The 19538-nt window shown below is 40.8% G+C and overlaps 1 protein-coding gene across 2 annotated transcripts in view; it reads left to right on the forward strand.

The window, feature by feature from the left end:
• The window catches only part of LOC124990328 (Fc receptor-like protein 4), a 79127-nt gene that overhangs the window by 11587 nt on the left and 48002 nt on the right, over window positions 1–19538 (forward strand). Inside the window, exons 6-12 of one of the 2 annotated variants that reach the window (XM_047560257.1) lie at window positions 158–445; window positions 5660–5773; window positions 7090–7117; window positions 8014–8096; window positions 8328–8396; window positions 11622–11653; window positions 11743–12688. The exons of the other annotated variant lie outside the window; for it this stretch is intronic. Coding sequence (XP_047416213.1) covers window positions 158–445; window positions 5660–5773; window positions 7090–7117; window positions 8014–8096; window positions 8328–8396; window positions 11622–11653; window positions 11743–11859 — 731 coding nt within the window. The 3' untranslated portion in view covers window positions 11860–12688. Of the gene's footprint in view, window positions 1–157; window positions 446–5659; window positions 5774–7089; window positions 7118–8013; window positions 8097–8327; window positions 8397–11621; window positions 11654–11742; window positions 12689–19538 lie in introns of those variants that run through there. 2 annotated transcript variants of the gene reach the window in all.

Raw genomic sequence — 19538 nt, forward strand, 5'->3', positions numbered from 1 at the left:
TTAGGGACATTTTAGATTCAAAATCCACAGTCCATTGATCACAACACTAGTATCTGCTAAGGTGTACACCTTAAAGTCACGTGAAAAGTGACTCTGTCTAACACCCAATCCTGCCTTCCCCATACCTAGCTCTCAGTTTCTGCTCCTGTTCACACAGGGGTCCCTGTGTCTCAGGTCTCCATGGAGACCCAGCCCCCAGGGGGCCAGGTGGTTGAGGGGGAGATGCTGGTCCTTGTCTGCTCCGTGGCCGAAGGCACAGGGGTCACCACATTCTCCTGGCACAGAGAAGACACAAAGGAGAGTCTGGGGAGGAAAACTCAGCGTTCCCAGAGAGCAGAGCTGGAGATCCCTGTCGTCAGGGAGAACCACAGCGGGGGCTTCTACTGTACAGCCAACAACAGCTACGGCCCCATCCAGAGCCAGGTGGTGAACATCATTGTGACAGGTAAGTTTCAATCACCACTGACCTTATTTATTCTCAGCACACTTCCTCAAACTAGGAGTGGGCATAGCCAACATTAGCTTTGTGGCTCGTCTTTACCTGACTACTTTCTCCATCCTCCCCTGTGATAGACAATTTCTTCCATTAGAATGTTAACAAACCAAGCAGTTCAGTGTAAAGTATTACAGTGAGGTAATGCTGGCCAGGAGCCATTTTGCCTCTTGGAGGTGATTTTGTATGTCTGTTCTCTGATCCACTATGTGCTCATTTCAAAGAGTAGCCTTATCTCATTAGCAGCATTGTAGGGTGGGCACAGCTCTGTCGCCTAAGTGTCACCTGTACTTCTTTCAGTAAATGATTCATTGCACATCTGATCAGTGTCCTCGAGGTGGACAGAACCAAAGGCATAAGGCAGTCCTTTGCTTCGTCCTGTAGGCCTAAGGGATTCTCAGCTACACAATTATATGCGGGAAACTTAAGTACAGTGAGCAGACACAGAGCCCAGCTTTGTCCCCTGAGCAGACAAACCTTGCTTTGGGATCCTATAGTTCTGGTTCACACCCTCCTGTGTGCCCAAGAAGCCACAGTGGACCAAGTCATCCTCTCAGTCAACATCTTAGCACTAAGGAACTGGTTTCCGCTGAGTTTCAGTTCCTCCCCTACCTCGGGTTCAGTGCCTCCCTAGGCATTCAATAAATCTTCCAGGGAGGAGCTACTGGAAAGCTAGATTTCCTTGTTTTCCTTTACAGCAAAACTCCTCAGAAGAGTTATCTCTACTCAATCCCTTCACTTCTTCCATTTCTCTCAAACCCTCCTCTCTCATATTTGCCCCACTCCACTTAAGTTACTCCGGTAATAGTCACTAATGACCTCCATGGTGCTGAGGCTGGGCAATGCTCGGCCTCCACTTTACTTGATCTTCCTCCAGCTCTTGACTCAATGGATCCCACCTTCTTGAAATACTGTCCTTAACTTCTGGGGCACAACTCTTTCCTTTTCATCAGACACTTTTTTTAGGTTTCTTTTCAGAGCCTCATCACATTTCCAACTTGTATATTCTGGAAACTCCTAGGCACTGTCCTCAGACTCTCTGTGCCAAGTCTTCCATCATCTCACCCAGTGTCATGGCTTTAAATGCACTTATGACTTCCAGGTACTAAGAACTCCCAAAGTCAGCCTACAGCTAGATCTTTCGTCGAAACTCAAGACCCATACACCCAAGTACTTAAACCAAGCACTTCACAATTCCAATTAGCCTCTCAAGTTTAACCCAAAAAACAAACAAAAAAAATTAACTCTGAAACCAAACTCTTGAATTTCACCCAAAACAACATCAGAGGGAACACTTACATCAGATCATATTACTCTTCTGTTCAAAATCCTCCTCTGGCTTCCCATCTCTTTCAGAATGGAACCAACATTCTCAAAGACGCACCAGGCCCTGCAGAGCTGACCTTCCTGTCACTTTGACTGCATCTCCCAACACTCTCCCATCTCCTTCACTCTGGCCACCCTGACCCTCTGTTTCTTCCTCAAATTTCCCAGGAACACTCTCCCCTCAGGGCATTCGCATTGCTCTTCTTTGATATCACTCCCTCATTTCTTCCAGGGCTCTACCCTACTCTTCTCAATGAGTCCCTCCCCAACCATGCTTTACAACATGGCAGCCCTTCACCTCAGCACTCCCTTCCCCAGTCCTGCTTGAGTTGCCCTCCACAACACTCATCACCAACTATCATGCCATGCGCACCCTTGTTCCTTGGTTGTCTTCTTCACTCCTCTTACGTTAGCCTCCTGACAGTGGGTTCATGTTCTGACCACTATTGTATCCCACATGCCTGGAATAGTGCTTGGCTCAACTCAGTCATTCAATAAATACTTGTGGAATGAATGAATTTTTCATACATCATCTCTGTTGATTGTAGTAAGAGTCTTAGAAAACAAAGATCTTATTATCTACATTCTACAAAAAGGGAAAGTGAAGCTTAGAGAGGTTTTGTTATGTGCATATAGTCACAGAGTTTATACATGGCAGCCCAGATTTGAACCTCTGAGACAGACAGCAATGCCAAAGTTCTCCAAAGGCCATGCTGTCAAGTACCTACACTGTCAACCATGCTAAATAAGCAGGGAACTGTACTATTTATATAAGCAGTCAGCTCTGGTAGACAGAGCCATGAACCTGAACAGCTTAGACTGTGGCTCAGGGAAAGGGTGACTATACTAATAGCCAGCTGCTGCTCAATTTTCTCTTCAACTCCCTTGAGGCAAGTCCTGTGATCAAGTGGGGGCCCTCTCAGGTCAGGGGACTGATGTTCTCCCAGAACTAGGTGCCACAGAAGGAGTTGCATCTCGGTCTTAGAACAACTTCAGGACCTGAAACATTGGGTGTAATTCCTGGCAGAGAAGGACTGAGACTGAGTGGATGGCATTTCAAGAATCAATTTCGAGGAAGAGAAGAGAGGTTAGGAAAGCCAAAAGCCACCAGAGCACACTCTAAAGACTCCCGAAATCCAGAGTGACTCTGAAGGTAGGAGGTGTTGCTTCTCCAGGAGGTCTCCTGTACTGAAAAGTTTACCCAGGGAGCTGAGGTAATAATCCTGGAGGAGAGCAGTAGTAAATCTATTGGTGATTGACACTCAAGTGTAAAATTACTCTCCTTGCTTTGGGGGGTTAAGGTAATGGAATGGATTAGGTTTCTCTGATCCAGGGAGTGAGCCGGTTACTTCACACATGTAATTTCATTTTCCTCTCACAGCCTCCCTGCAGTTCTGGGCTTGACAGTTTTTCCACATACTAGGGAAACATCATCTCAGAGAGTTAGACAGATGGCAAGAATGCAGTTGATGTTTGATGAAGTGAGATTTCCTTCTAAATCTTTCACATTTATGGACTTAATGCAAAATCTCTCTGCTTAGAAATAGAATTTATAGCAGGAAAAAATTCTGCAGTAGGCCTAAGATGGGCTGTATGGGGCAGCTCAGGTCACCACAATAAAATTCCACAGACTGAGACCAGGCTTGTAGCTCAGTGGTAGAGCACTTGTCTAACATGCATGAGGCCCTGGGTTCAGTTCCTAGCACTACAAGGGGAAAAACACCTCATCATTTAAAACAATTCCATAGACTAACTGGCTTAAACAACAGAAATTTATTTTCTCAACAATTTATTGGCTGGAAGTTTGAAATCAGGGCATCAACAGGATTGGGTTCTGTGAGGGTTCTATTTCTGATTTGCAGATGGCTGCCTTCTTGCTGTATTCTCACATGACAAAGACAAAGACAAAGACAAGAGCAAGCTTGCTAATGTCTCTTCTTAGAAAGGTATTAATTCATCATGAGGCTCCCCACCCTCATGGCTTCATTTGAAGTTAATTACCTTCCAAAGGCCAGTGTTCAAATACCTCCACCTTGGGGTTAGAGCTTCAACATATGAATTTTGAGGGGACTTACTGCAAGGGTTGAGGTTGACTGCTGTGGTGCTGTATGGAAGCAGGCTTAACCTGTGGGGTTAAGAGCTAATACTTAGGTAGATACAGCACTTACATTGTAGGCACTGTTTGTTCAAAGTGCAGAACACATATTAGCTCACTTAATCCACCAACAATAGTGCATAGATGCTATGGTCCCTGTTTTAGTCAGCTTTTTCACTGTTGTGACTTGAAGACTCAACCAGAAGAATAGTACAGGAAAATTTTATTTGAGAGCTCATGGTTTCAGAGGTCTTAGTCCATAGAAGGCCAGCTCCTTACTTGGGGCTGGAGGTGAGGCTGAATATCATGGCAGAAGAGTGTGGCAGAGGGAAGCAGCTCACATCATCAGGAAGCAGAGAGAGTCCACTCATCATATACAAATATACACCCAAAGCCATGCCCCAATCCCCTCCTCCTCCAGCCATGCCCTACCACTTCATTTACCACTCAGTCAATCCCTATCAGGGGATTAAATCACTGATTGAGTTAACATTCTTACAACGCAATCATTTTTCCTCTGAACCTTCTTCTTGCATTGTCTCACAGTGAGCTTTGCAGGGACATCTCACATCCAAATCATAACATTTTCTCATTTTACAAATGAGAAAACTGAAGTACAGGAAGATTAAATTATTTTCCCTAGCCTCACAGCTAGTAAGTGGAAAAGATGAAATCCTAACTCCATGATCTGGTTTTAGAATCCTGTGCCTTTCTAAGACAAATTTCAATTCCTTCCTCAAGAGTAGCCATTTCTTCTAGGTTATTGAGTTATCAGAAAGGAGGGATAATTTGCTTTCTAGCCATTAAATCTGAAATCCCAGCCCTGATTCTGATTTTGCTCAGGTAGATGCTGTAATAGGCAATGGGGAAAGATTCAATACAGGACACAGTGGCCAGTCTGCTCTGCCCCCAGATTTCTTTCTCCTACTCTCCAACCATCTGGTTCAACTGTTGTGATAAGGATGCTGCACCAGCTGCCCTCTGAACACTTATAGATGAAACCACTCTTAGGTCAAATGGCAGTTTGTTAGATTTGTCAGGATGGGAAAAATAGAGACAGAAATTTCTCCTGCTGGCCAATGGCCATTTTGTTCCAAGAATTGTAGCTCAAATAATTGGAAATTACTGTTAGCATTTTTATTGTTCTCACATTAGGGTGTTTTCTGTTTAAATCTGAGACACTTATCACGTCTGAATTTGGCTTACCTGGGGACCTAGGATCTGTGTAAAAAGCACCACTGCTACCCCACGCTTAGTCTTTCCATCCTGCTTTTGCTTTCTAGCCCTTATAAAATTGTTTCTTGTCTGACTCCCCTCGCTAGACCATAAACTCCAAGAAGACAGAGTCTTTGTTATCATATTCTGCTGTATCTTCAAGGTTTAGATCTGTGCCTGGCACCTGCTGGGCATGTTTGTTAGGTGATGGAAGAACTGAATGAAATCTCTCTTGCTGTAGATGACAAGTTAGGCAAAAGAGTCATATGGAAAATCAGAAACACCCACAACTAACTTTGTTGTATGTATATTTCCCATATTTTCTGTGTCACTCCACCCTGGGCCACACAGGGTGAATTCTTCTGGCCTTACCTTGGCCCATAGTTTCTTTCCCCCCCCCCCCACCCCATAATTTCTTGTGCCTCTTCCCCTCCCAGCCAAGCTAAGGAGAGGTTCCAGGATTGGAATGCATGGCCATTCCAAGCCCTAAGCCTCTCCTGCTGGGGCTCACATGGGCTCTTTTCCCTTAGTGACTGCCCACAACAGGAATGCCCTCATCGCTGGAGGAGCCACTGGGGGACTGCTCAGCGTTCTTCTCCTGCTTGGGGCCCTGCTGTTTTTCTACTGGCACTGGAGGAGATCAGGTTTGTGTTCTTCTCTTGTCTTTGCTAGGGTTCCTTCCCTGTCCCTGCCTCAGACACCTCAGCTTTGGTCAGCCTCAGTAACCACCAAGCCACTCCCAAGGTCTCTTCTAGGGCAGTTCTCCAAACAGACCAGTGTGTGACAGCTGCTTAGACCTAGTCTATTCTACTAAGTCTCAAGTGGAAGGAAGGAAAAAAAGAATCTTTAATGAATAAAGTTTCAAAAACTATCTTAACAGTTTTTGAGGGCAGTTTCTTCAGTTCATACAGATAGTCCAACTAGATCATTCAGACTGACCCAAATCTACTATAAATGGATATTCGAACTAAACTGATGGGCTATGAAGAAATGACAGAAAATAGAAGCTGGCAGGTTTGTACTCTGAGTCTTCCTTGGCCATCTTGACTTGAACCTGCCATCTTGTGCTCCAATGACCTTGCTCTCCATTGGTCAGCCTCCCCAACGTGGGAGAAGGTCTCTCCCAGGCACTGTCTACCATGTGCTTCCAAAGCCCTCTGACTCAAGACCAGGTCAAGCTAGTTTTAGATGGCAGAAAACATGGGATAAAAGACAGGTGCAGAGCTGGGCACAGTGGCTCATGCCTGTAATCCCAGAGACTCGGGAGGCATCACAAGTTCAAAGTCAGCCTCAGCGATTTAGCAAATTCCTAGCACTTAGTGAGACCCTGTCTCAAAATAAAAAATAAAAAGAGCTGGGGATGTAGCTCAGTGGTAAAGCCTCCTGGATTCAATCCACAGTACAAAAAAAAAAAAAAAAAAAGGCAAAGAAACATTTTTTGGGTCTAGAAAATTACCCACATCCTACAACTCTTTCTCTTAATTCAATTCAATTCAATTCAATTTTGCTGTCCAGATCCTTGGGAGAACTTCCACATACCATGTATTGAGCTGGATGTGGGGAGCTTTGGACCTCTGACAAGTGTTAATATGCTTGAGTCAGATCCTCAGTTTCCTCTGGACATAGCCCCTGGTGTTGCTTGAAGTCTACCCACAGTCACTATTTTATAAGAGTGATGATTTGTTTATATTTAATATTTCTTGAGCTGTACTAACACAACTTTGAACCCTAATAAAGTCTCATATGATTGCATATGTAAACCCAGGAATGTGTAGCACTGGCCCCCGTAAGTTATATGCTTTGTTCCATCCTTTTTCACAATATGTTATTGAGAATCAGGACTCAGTCAGTATTTGAATGGTGTCTTTCTGGAGGACCTCTCTTTAGGTGACTCATGTATGTAAAGTCTGAGAAAGAGCTCCCTCTGCTGACGTGAGTATGCCTTTGCTTTATTTTACAGGAGATGGTTTCTGGACAGCTGAAACCAGGTGAGACCTTAACTTCTGCAAGTGCCTTTTTTGTTTCCCAAATACACAATATGCAAAACCATGGGGTTGAAAAATTAGGTCAAGTTATTTTTCTTAGACTCTGTGGCTAAATTCTTCCATTTTCATATTCCTTGAATCAGTCAAAAATGAGCTTCCTAAAGCTATTCTGTCAGTTAAAAATTACAATGATAGCAAAAAAATAGCTTTTGCATATGTTTGGATTGATTTCTTATTTGAACTTAATGCACTCATCTTAAAGGATGATATCAAAGATTATAGATTTTCTTGGGTTGGCACAAAATATTTCTGTACAAATAACTCTAGAGTTAGTATATTATTAAATATGTGTACAATTGTTAGATTCTAGATTTTCTACAAATGTTATAGATTTTTCGAGACTTATATTTTTAATATACTTATTTTTCTCCCAGATATGCAAATATATTAATTAGACTTTGTGTTCTTAACTTCAGTTTGGAAAATATGATCCTCTTCTATGGCAGTATTTCAGTCTTAGGTTATTCCCAGGAACTGAATCTTGGATCATATCTAATTCCTTCTTGAATTTCCCAGACATAAACAATGTGAATATATTTAGTTACTACTTCCTGATGAGAAGGCCAGTTTTTATCCATTCTGTCTATGAGACAATTATTGTTAGTGTGATGTCAAAGACTTTGATCTTGTCCCAGGGTAGACTTCCCTTACCAAAGCTCTCTAGTTTCTTTCAAAAGAACAATCCAGCTTAATATAGACATGTGGAAGCTTCAATTAAAGCTTCAGCTATTGACTGCTAACTTCTCTCCAACCCATTTTTCCCACAACCTCCACCTAAACGTCTCACCCTCACACATGTTGGAATGCTCCAAGGATTATCATGTGTTTTTGTCTCATAGGAGCCCTCCCACCCCGGATCTGGGAGAGCCTTTTCCTTCCATCTGCTCTGCCCAGATGGAACCACAGATCTCCTGTGACAATGGTGAGGTTTCCCCTTATAAGAAACTTCTCCTGGACTCTGCCAGGGAAAGAGAAATTGCTCTGAGCCCCTGGAAAATGTCACTCATCTCCCTACAGTACTCTGGAGTCAGATATGCCCAATGAATAATCACTTCATTTTGTGACCAAGGAGAGTGGAGGGGATGCTTGGGAAGAGGCATCTGCAGAACATAACAGAGAGAGACAGGCTAGCAAAGTTGTCTTTTCTTTCTAGTGCACCCCAAAGAAGGAGACTTGGTATATGCTGAGATTCAGACTATTCAGCAGGGAGAAGAAGGAGAAGGTATGTTTTGGGGAAAAGATTATGACTGCAAAATGTACTAATTCATTCAGCAAATATTTATCGCTCATGTGCTAGGTGCTATTATAAATGTGGAGAGTTGATCAGCAAACAAGGTGGACACAGTTCCCTACAGTGTGGAGCTGAGATTCTAAAGAGAGAAGATAGATATGAAATAATACATTCTGTATCTTTGCTGATGATCAGAACAAAAATTAAGTATCCTTCTGATAAATATTGTGATCTTGATGGTTTGTGTTCTAAGGTTGCCTTTAGGTATGAATGAATGAATGTTTGCAACATGCCTACTACTATGGTAGGCATTGGACTGAGAACATTTATATATAAAACATCAAATACAAATTTACAATGGAGATATGTCCTGATACACTTATTATAAATGGAGAATATTTTAAGTTGAAAGTATATTTAATTCTGCCCTACCAAACGTCAAGCTTAGCAGTCTCCTGATTTCATGGCTGAATGGGGGTTGCGGCTTCCTGTCACTGTCTAGCATCACAAGATCACCTCATGGGGGATATAACTAGTTCAGTAGTAGAGCACTTGCCCAGCATGCATGAGGCCCTGGGTTCAATCCCCATTACTGACTAAAAGAGTATCATACCACATATCACTAGCCCAGGAAAAGGTCAAAATTTTAAATCTGACGTATGGTTTCTTCTATGATTTTTGCATCATTGTAAGGTCAAATGATTTTAAGTAGGAGTCAGTGTCTACCCCTCTACCCAGACCCCGGTCTCCATAGATGATGATAGATAGAAGATAGTTTTTTACTGGAGGCTGAAAAATGGGAATTTTACATTAATTATTCCTTAATTACTGTTGAATTTGGGATTTTGTTCCGGACCAAGTTAAGTTACTTGGTATGATTGGATCCTTTCAAGGTTTGCTTTTAAGCTTTATTATGGCGGGTGCCAAACAACCTTGTAGAAGGCTAATCTATCTCTAATACTAAAGCAACATTTCTGAGGATTCTGCCACGGTTGCCCCATGTATCACAAGATCTACACTAGCATCTGGTATTATTTTGCCTGTTCCTTTTTAACTGTTCTTACCCCACCCAAGATAGTTTCCTTGCTCATATGCACTATTAATATTCAGTCAAAGACTTGAGGCTACATACCTGTCTGGAGATCTCTGGAGCTTTCAATCTGCATTGCCGCCTCTCTGATACTCTGTCCTGTAAATTCTAGCTAGAGTTGTTAAGGACTATTAGTCTCTGCCACTTGAAGTCAGAGCCAGTCTTTGTTAGGGCTCTCCAACCTGTGGTACAGTGTAGAAACTGCCTCCAAGTGGCAAGACCAGGCAACTGCAGGGCTCAGCTGTCTACTTGCTTTCTGTTATGTCTTCCAGTCCTGTACTACCCGTTATCAAATGCCCAAAAACCATTGCATTATCTGTTTTTTGTTTCTTTTTTTCTGATGGTTTAAAATAGAAAAATAAACCTAGTCTTGTTAATCCCTTTTGGCCAAAATGAACAGTCCTACTTCATTTTCTTGAATCTTATTCAGATCCCATTTCAAGACCTTTAATGAGTGGAGATCTACTGTTAGAAAGACATGACTGTGGTCTGTTGCAACCTATAGTCCACTATGGCTTTCTCCAGGTATAAAAGTTTTTATTTTTTCCAAATCAGGGAAATCACTTCACAGTTTCTAAGAGGAATCTCTGAAGGCTCCTTCACCAGACTGGGGGCTTATAAAATATCAACACCCCATTCCCTAAACACACACACACACACACAACACACACATACACTGCCAATAAAACTTCTGGGTAGAAACTCATTGCACAGAAACTGATCTCTCCTTCTAAAGAAATCTGTTCAACAAATTGTTTTCTCTCCATACTTCCTTGATTTGGTTGATTAACACAGGCTCTTAGAGTCAAAGAAACAAACAATATTTTTTTATAAATCTAAATATGGCATCTCACCTGGGAATTTAAAATCTCAATTATCTTTATGCCGAGTGGGAATTTCATTTGTAACCTAATGTTGAACCTGTTTTACAAATGAAGTACGTAAGATTCAGAGAAGTTAAATACTTTCCCAAGGTCACAAAGCCAGTAAAAGACAAAGCTAAGACCAAGTCTTCTATCTTGATTTAATATTTGCTGCTAGTACAACCTATTCCTGTGTTTGACCAATAATGTATCTATCACCTGATCAGATGCTTTGTCTGTCTCTTTTCTCCCTGAGCCACCCCATTAGTCATGACTCTCTGAAGAGTAGAAATAGAACTAGCAGTTTGCTCGGGTTGATTGAGTGCATCTATCTCACAGAGTTACCTCAATCATCTTGCTATTCTTCACTCTTTATCCTTAATATATTGTCCAAAACAGCATTTTCATTAATGGATTGGTTAAATTTCAGGCACTTGATGTATTAGTGAACTGTAGAAAACCCTCTTCACTTGTGCCTCCAGGTTTTCATAAAGGCCCTGAAGTCATAAGCAAAGCTCTGTCCATTTCGGTGGGGGGAAAGAGTGCACAATTTTTATCACTTCATTAACAATATCTGTCATCCCAAAAGGTGTATGGTAAGAACATGGTGAATCAGAAACTTCAGGTGCCCCAAGATATATCTCCTTTTCAGGTTCTATCTCATCATAAAATTAGTATGTTGATCTAATGATTTTACCTTTTTCTCTGAGACTCCTAAATTCTAATATTCATGATCCAACAAAAATATATCTGCTAAACTTTCTTTTCTCTGTGACTCCACCTCTTAAAAAATCATGGTGATAAAATCAAGAGCTAGAACATGCTAATGTGAGAGTTTTCCTCATTGGGCATATGGAGAGTTCTATGAGAACTCGCCAAACCATCAATGACAGTGAGGTGGATGTACTTCAAGTTAAGAGTACTAAGAATTAAATTAAGAGAAAAATCATCTTTTGACATCTGGTAGAAGAAGAAGTGAAGTTTCTTCATGTGATATTGAGGGAGAACTTTACAGATCAATGAAGCTTGAGAAGAACTTGCAGAACTTAGTTAAAAAAGGTAAAGTACCTAATGTTATGCATAACTAATATGAACCAATAAAAAAAGAAAGAAAGAAAAAGAAATGGTAGAATAGAAAATCAAAAGATATGTTGGGGTGTAGAAAACATGGACAGGGCCCAGTGACCCCTAGATTCTGGAACTAAGTTGGCAGACTGGGTTCTAAGTGAATTCTTATGCCCATGGTTCCCTTTTCCTCCACAGCTAATACCCCCCGGATACCTCAAGAGGACAAGGTGAGCCTCATTTCCCTCTATCACTATCACCTCCAGCCTTTTGCCTCCTCTCCCGTTCCAGTTCTTCTTTTATCTTCTTTCCATCGCAGCATGCCTTAATTGTCTACTCTGAGGTGAAGACACAGCTGCCAGTTAACTCAGCTGGAAAGATCAGCTCCAAGGATGAAGATGTAGCAGAATATTATGAAAATATCCTACTCAGGTGACTTCACCCTATCCAAAGCACCAGGCCCAGTGCAGTCCTCCAGGTCCTTGGAGCAACCAACAGATCCAGCTTTCCCACCCTTCTCACCGTATGCACTCACTCCCAAGAATCCTAATTTATTCACCCTGAAGCGGTGGTGGGATGACCTCTGAAAGTCTTTGCTAAAATGAGTGGTTCTTCTCCAGAGTTAGGGGAAGACTCTGTGCACCTACGCTGGGCCTGACCTAATGTGTTCCCCAGGATCTGATTTGGGGAAGAGGAATAAGGTGAGAGAAGGAATGCTTTCGAAAAACAGAAATATACATTTTAGTGAATTAGGACTTGCACAAAGACAGAAAAGACTGGGAAACCTGGGTCTCCATTTAATGCCTTATGATTCTATCAGTGGAGAATCATCCACACCCTTTGGTGTATCTGTGAGCAGTTGTATAGGTGCTGCAGAGACCATGAACCACCCCTTCCCACCTGCCTATAGTTTGCACTGTAGGATTCAGCTGAAAACTAAAAGATCCACATAAAATAGTTTATGGAGACAGGAATTTTTTTTAAAGATTTTAAAAACCTTACAAAATCTTCGGGAGAGCTGAATAAGCAGGCTCTAGGCTGAATTATGTTACTATCACTTTGGACACAACATTTTAAAATCAGAGAAAAATGTTATAATAGAAAATTAAAAAGCAACTTTGCAAACCTAAATTTGAATATGAACTATCAGTATAAATTCATGATAAATTCTGCATTTTAAAAAAATATGTGCATTTCTAGGTTCATCCACTGGAAAGACTTAGACGTAATTATCAGTTAAACAGCAATACGCACCCTTACAAAGGTTATAGTCTCTGAACACCACTTCCTTCTCAAGTGAAAATAGGACTTCCTTTCTTGTAGGAGTTGTATCTTTGAGTTATCAAATAGTTGACATGAGAATAATTTTTCCAATAAGTGAAAAAACAATGAAAGGAATAGGAAATCACTGTTTTTCATGAATGTTTCATGCTACCCACTACTGGTTAACATAAAAAAGAAAAACAACAGCCAAACATTATGTGACTCCTAATAGAAATTATGTACTCCTAACAGTACAATACCACCTACAAAGTACCCATGCCCCAAATATCAAAACTGAATCCCATCAAGTCTTTAGACCTAAGTACTAGTTTATAGGAAATACATGAGACAAAGGAACAGATTAGAATAGCATCAGGGGATTGCAGCCAGCAAAATGCAAACTGTGGAAAAACTTTATAGGACCCATGATCTGGCTTCTTCAACTAATAAATGGGAAGGAGGGAGGTAGAAAAAGGAGAGAGAAAGGGAGAAAATGAAAAAGTAAAGAAGAAAAGAGCAAAGCAAAGGAAAGAGAAAAGGGAGGAAGACATAAATTAAAGGGGACTTGAGACCTTTCAACCAGAAAGAATGAGCAGTCCTTGTTTAGAACCTGATTCAATCAAATCCAGTGAAGAAAAAAAAAATTATAAAATACTAGGAGAAAATTGTATGCCAATATTAAGAAGTTCTTGTATTTGGGATATAAGTGACAGTAATATATATATATATACACACATACATATATATAATATATATATATATACATATATATATATATATGTATGTATATAAATTTTTTTTTTTTTGGTATCTGAAATCGAACTCAGGAACCCTTAACCACTGAGCCACATCTCCAACACTTTTTTGTATTTCATTTAGAAACAGGGTCTCACTGAGTAGCTTTGGGCCTTGCTAGGTTGCTGAGGCTGGCTTTGAACTCGCAATTCTCCTGCCTCAGACTCCTAAACTACTGGGATTATAGGCATGTGCTACCATGCCCAGCTTTATGGCTATATTCTTATAAAAACAAAAAGGCACTCATTTTTAGAGCTTATATTGAAGTACTAAATGAAATTATTAGCATGAATTAAATACACTTTAAAGTAGTAAATTAAATGATAGATTTGACTGTAAGGAAACCATTGGGGAGAGTGGGTAGGAAGAGAAGAGGGATATAGAATTGGTCATGCATACAACATTTCTGAAGCTGGGTGATGGGTACATTGTGGAAGCAAGTGAGGTTTATACTATTATTATTACTACTTATACTATTCTCTTCTTTTTGTATGTTTTCAATTTTCCACAATAAAAACTTAAAATCTCTGTGACCAGAATGCCACCTCATCTGTCACTCCCAGATTCAACCCTTGACTGAGATGACTCTCACTTCTGTTACAAGAATGGTTGGCTCCTTTCTTTGTCCCTTTCCTCCCCAAGTCCATTCTCAGCGCTGTGATCATTGTGCTCCAAACTCTTCAGTGACTCCTCAGTGACTGTCAGAGTCCATCAGTACCCCCATGGCCTCTCCGACCTCATCTCCTGCCACGCTCCCTCATGACATCACTGCAGACACTACCTTCCTTGATACTTCCTTCACACATCAGGCAAATGTCCTCTGAGACCTTTGCCCTGGCAGCTCTATCTATCTGCCTAGGAAGATTCCCCCCAGATACTCACCAAGTCTTTGAGGTCTACCCTGAATCACAAGTAAATTTAGAAACTATTTTGCCCATTGTAATGGTTGATTCGATTATAAACTTGATTGGATTAACAAATGCCACAAATGCCACGATTAAGCGGTTTCTGGGTGTGTCCATGGGTGCCTGTCTAGGAATGATTGGCATGTGGGATAGTGAACTGAAGGGGAGACCCTCCCTAAGCATGGGCAGCACCACCCAATTGGATGGAATAAAAGTTGGAAGAACAAGGAAGCAGATGCAGATGCAAGCTCAACTCTTCTTGACCGGGTAGTTGATTGCTGCTTCGATCATCTGAGAATATTGGACTCTCCTCACTCTTCCAAAGCAGACTCTGCCAGCCATTCTCCAGGGAGTTTCCAGAAACCTTAGACTCAGAGTAGTGTAGTACTGTTGATTCTTCTTGTTCTGGGGCTTCCACCTCTTGGACTACGTAGCTACTGGTTCTTCCAGCTCTCTAGCCTGCAGATGGTCATTGTGAACTATCCAGCTTCTGGTCATAGAAGTCAGTCTAATAAATCCCCTTTTTATAACCATACTTCCTGTTGATTCTGTTCCTTTAGAGAACCCTGACTAATACACCCATCTTCACTACTTCCAATCTCCATTACCCTGCTTTACTTTTCTCTCCATAATGCTTATGACTTTCAACTATAAAATTTGCTTATTTAGTATCCTTTTTGCATATCACCCCTCGAGAAAGTCACTTAAGAGCAACAACCTTTGTCTTTTTTTGTCTACTGACAGATCCTAATACCTAGAATTGTGCCTACTATATAATATATGGTATAATACATATTTTTGAATGAATGAATTATTTATTTTGATGAGGAGGATCACTTTCCTTTCCGTGATGGAAGGGATCCAATGTAAACAATCTGCCACCACATGGAAAACTGCCCTCCAAGGATCTGGTGCTCTATGAAAGGCTCAGGTTTAGGCTCTGTCAGGTTGGGCCATTGGCAGTGGGCAGAGTGGCTTTGGTGAGCATATGCTTATGTAAATGAATCCAAATGTAGCCTCTGCAACTTCCACAAATCCACCTGACACATGAGCCCTGGAATAACTGGAGTAACTGGAAAGGAAGGCTGGTTACCTAGGGCAGGTTACCATGTTCTCCTGAATGTTGAAATTCTTGCAGGAAGTACACTGGTGAGTATTCATATCAGTCACAAGAATTTTATTACTCTGCTTTGGTTCATTTGGAGAAGTCTACCAATATGACTCTTTCCTAATTTTGCAATTTCGATCTTTCTAAACCCAACCACATGGCTCTAATCACTAGTCACCACTCATAAACCAGAGTAAACCCCCAACTCTGGTAATCTCATCTTCTAGGCAAAGTGAAACCCTGGGACTAATCCCTCATCTCCACAGTCTCCAGGGACTCCCTGCTGCATGTGGCTACAGGGCTGCATAGTGACCTCCACCTGATGCTGGCATATTTAAACCAAGATAGATATTTTTCCATCTGTCAACTGGACGTGGGGAATTTACCACCAAGCCATAGTTGTGGGGTTAGAGAGCAGCAGAATATGAGTCAATCATTGTTCATTCAATTCACTGTTGCTTTCAGATTATGTCAGAGTCAGATCAGCCCACTGTGTGCACTTAGTGATGGAATGATCTTGAACATGTATGACTTTTTGGTTCTTGGATCAGGAACTTACAGTTCACAATGAGCAGGTCAGATCTCTGGTACATCATGGTAAAGTGTTCAATAACCACCAGGATGCAATTCTAGCCAAGAGCTTTCTTTAAAAAGAAAAAATAAAGATAGTTATTTTAAGAGGGCACAGTTTTGCTTCAAAACTGTAGCGTATCCTCTCAAGACTTGCTGCAGATTTTACACAACATCCTGAATAGCCACAGCACTCTTGGGTCTTTTCAATATGCTAGATTATAAAAGCCAAGGACAGAGCTGGCAGCACTGTAGCTCTAACAAGTTAAAGACCTCTTGTTTGCTCAAGGGCCCACTCAGAGACAGTAGTTTTAGGGGTTATTCAGTTATTGAGGCTGAACAGGTCAACCAAATCTTACCCAGAGGCCTTTGAAATGTTGAATTTCTTTCCTGAAAAAAATAGCAAAAACAACTTAATTTTCCTTGAAAGCACTTTTCCAACATGTTGCATAGGGCCAATTACATAGTGAAAACTAGAGAGGAGAAATTAAATAAAAACATAAATAAAAGAATTTGCTAATTTATAGCAGCAAAAAATCTGGATAGTTTGCTAAGAATAAAATACCAGAAATGGAAGAATAGATTGTTTGGGACTAAGTAAATCAATATAGGTACACTTGGAAAAGATTCTGAATGCTGGTACTAGTTCAAAGATACAGGAGAAATCTTAATTCATTGCTTTCTTGATGGATCAAAACCTGTACTCAACAGTGGTCTGAAATAAATTCAGTTGAGATAATAATTCCTTGACATAATATAGAGGAAGGATTCAAAGATTTATAGAGACGAGATTATTGAAGTGAATTTATCACCCATTCACATATTCCCTATGTTAACTAAGAGAACATTACTTTCCACACAACACTGAAAAATACTTTTATATTTTAAAAAATAAATACCAGACTCTGTGAAAAGCATAACAGAAACAGATCAGGAATAAAAGTAAAGATGCTGCTACTGAAACCCATGGCATGGCTACCATAAGAGGAAGCAAGGCCAAGATGGCAATCAGAATACTACAACTGACGTTGGATAATGGGACCAACAGAGGCAAGCAGGTCTTAACTGTATAAATGGAAACAAACTCAAAGCCTGGCTTGAATCATCAAAGTCATGGGCACCCCTTTTCTGTGCCAATTAGTATGAGAGTCATGGCTCAGAGCAGACAAAAGGATCTACTCTAACTGACTGAGAAAGAAAAAGATTTAATGCAGGATACTGAGGGAAAGGCTAGAAGGTGAGGCCCTAGGCTGAGTGAGCCTCAGGGAACACTCCCAGAAACAAACTGCCAAACTGAACTGGCAAGAGAGCAGACACTGTCACCAGCTGACTCAAGAGCCATAGAGAACAGGAAGCCACTGCAGCTTCCACTCAGCACCACAAAATTAGAGATTTTAGCTCAAGGAATTAGTTCAGAAGAACCAAAATGCTCACATCCATCACCCAGCTTCCAAAAGACACACACGTCATAACATCATTATATTCAAAATGACTCTCAGTCTTGTAGATGGTCTATTTAGTGAAGAGAGGCTACATGCAGAGACCCTGGATGTACCCTTCCAGTCCCTGTTAAACAAGAAGTCACTCTAGAAAAAGGCTGGTTTTAAGAGAGCCATTCTTCAGTAATAATTCACAATAATTCTTTTAGAATGGTGTGTGTGTGTGTGTGTGTGCACGCGCGTGTGTGTGCATCTGTGCCCACACCTATGTACTCTGAGTATCACTAACAAAAATTACAGAAGGAGCATATTAAGATAGAACGTTGAAGGAAGGTTCTGGGGAATAAGATTGATCAACTTGTGTGTCCATGTACAAATATAGCATAATGAATTCCACTGTTATGTATACCATAACACTTCAATAAAAATTTTTAAAAATACAAGATGTGTTTCTACTTTTACTATTATTTTTAGTAAGCACATAATAATTGTACATTTAATAAATCTATAAAATGTGTAATATGATAAAAATCAAGGTAACTGGCATATCTATCACCCCCTCCCCAATTTATCATTTCTTCACGTTGGACACATTAAAAACCCTCTCTGCTAATTCTTTAGAAATATATAATTGATTGTTGTCAACCATAGCTATCTTGCTGTACATTACGAGTTATTCCACCTAACCAACTGTTTCCCTATACCCCGCTTCAGTTAACTTTTTGTAACTGTGGCCAAAATACCTGAAAATAACAATTTAGAGGAAGGAAAGTTTATTTGGAGCTCATGGTTTCAGAGGTCTCTCAGTCCACAGATGTCTGACTCCATAGCTCTGTGCCTGAGGTGGGGCAGCACATCATGGCAGAAGGATGTGGCAGAGAAAAGCAGCTCAGGACATGATAACCAGGAAACAGGGAGAGTGTTCCACTCACCAGGGGAAAAAAAAAATCCCAAAGGCACATCCCCAGTGGTCTACTTCCTCCCAGTCACACCCTACCTGCTTGCAGATACCACCCAGTTAATCCGTATCAGTGGATTAATTCACTGATTAGCTTAAGGCCCTCATAACCTATTCATTTCACCTCAGAAAATTCCTTCATTATCTCACACATGAGCATTTAGAGGATGCCTCATATCTAAATCATAACATTCTGCTCCTGGTCCCCCAAAGCTCATGCCCATCTCATAGTGCAAAGTGCGTTAGTCACGATCTCCTATGAGACTCAAGCAAAACTCTTAGCTGCAAGAGTAAAGATTAAAAGCAATTTGCATATATCCAATATATAATGGCACAGAGTAAACGTTTCCATTTCAAAAGGGAGAAAGATGGGCATACAAAGAAGGGATGGGATCAAAGTAAGACTGAAATCCAGTTGGACAAACAAGTCCTGTGGATTCAGCTCCAGCGTCTAGGGTACATGGCACTGTGACACTCCTTCCAAAGATCTTGTGTACCCACTAACAATCCTCTCCCCAACCTCACCCTTCTCCGCCTCTGGCAAACACTATTCCACTCTCTACTTCTATGACGCCACTATTTTAGCTTCCACATAGGAGAATATACAGCATTGTTCTTTCTGTGCCTCGACATATTTCACTTAAAATAATGTCCTCCAAGCTCATCCACGTTGCCACAAATCATAGGATTTTCTTCTTTGTATGGGTAAATAGTATTCTAGTGTATATAAGGCCAGATTTTCTTTATCCTTTCACCTATTTTTTATAAGTTTTTATTTTACAATTTTTTTGGTACATTATAATTATACATGACAGTGAGATTCATTGTAACATATACATAATACATATACAGATACATAATATAATTTGATTGATTTTACTCCCCAGCATCTCTCCTAGCTATCCCGTCCTGCCTCCTAAGATGATTTTCCTCTACCCTCTGATCTCCCTTATATTTTTATGAGATCCCTTTGTTCCTTTTTTCTGTCTTCCATATATGAGAGAAAACATATGACTCTTAACTTTCTGAGTCTTGCTTATTTCTTTTAACATGAACCTCTCCACGAACATGAGTTTT

The sequence above is a fragment of the Sciurus carolinensis genome, chromosome 1 (genome assembly GCF_902686445.1).
Source record: "Sciurus carolinensis chromosome 1, mSciCar1.2, whole genome shotgun sequence".
NCBI classification, from domain to species: domain Eukaryota; kingdom Metazoa; phylum Chordata; class Mammalia; order Rodentia; family Sciuridae; genus Sciurus; species Sciurus carolinensis.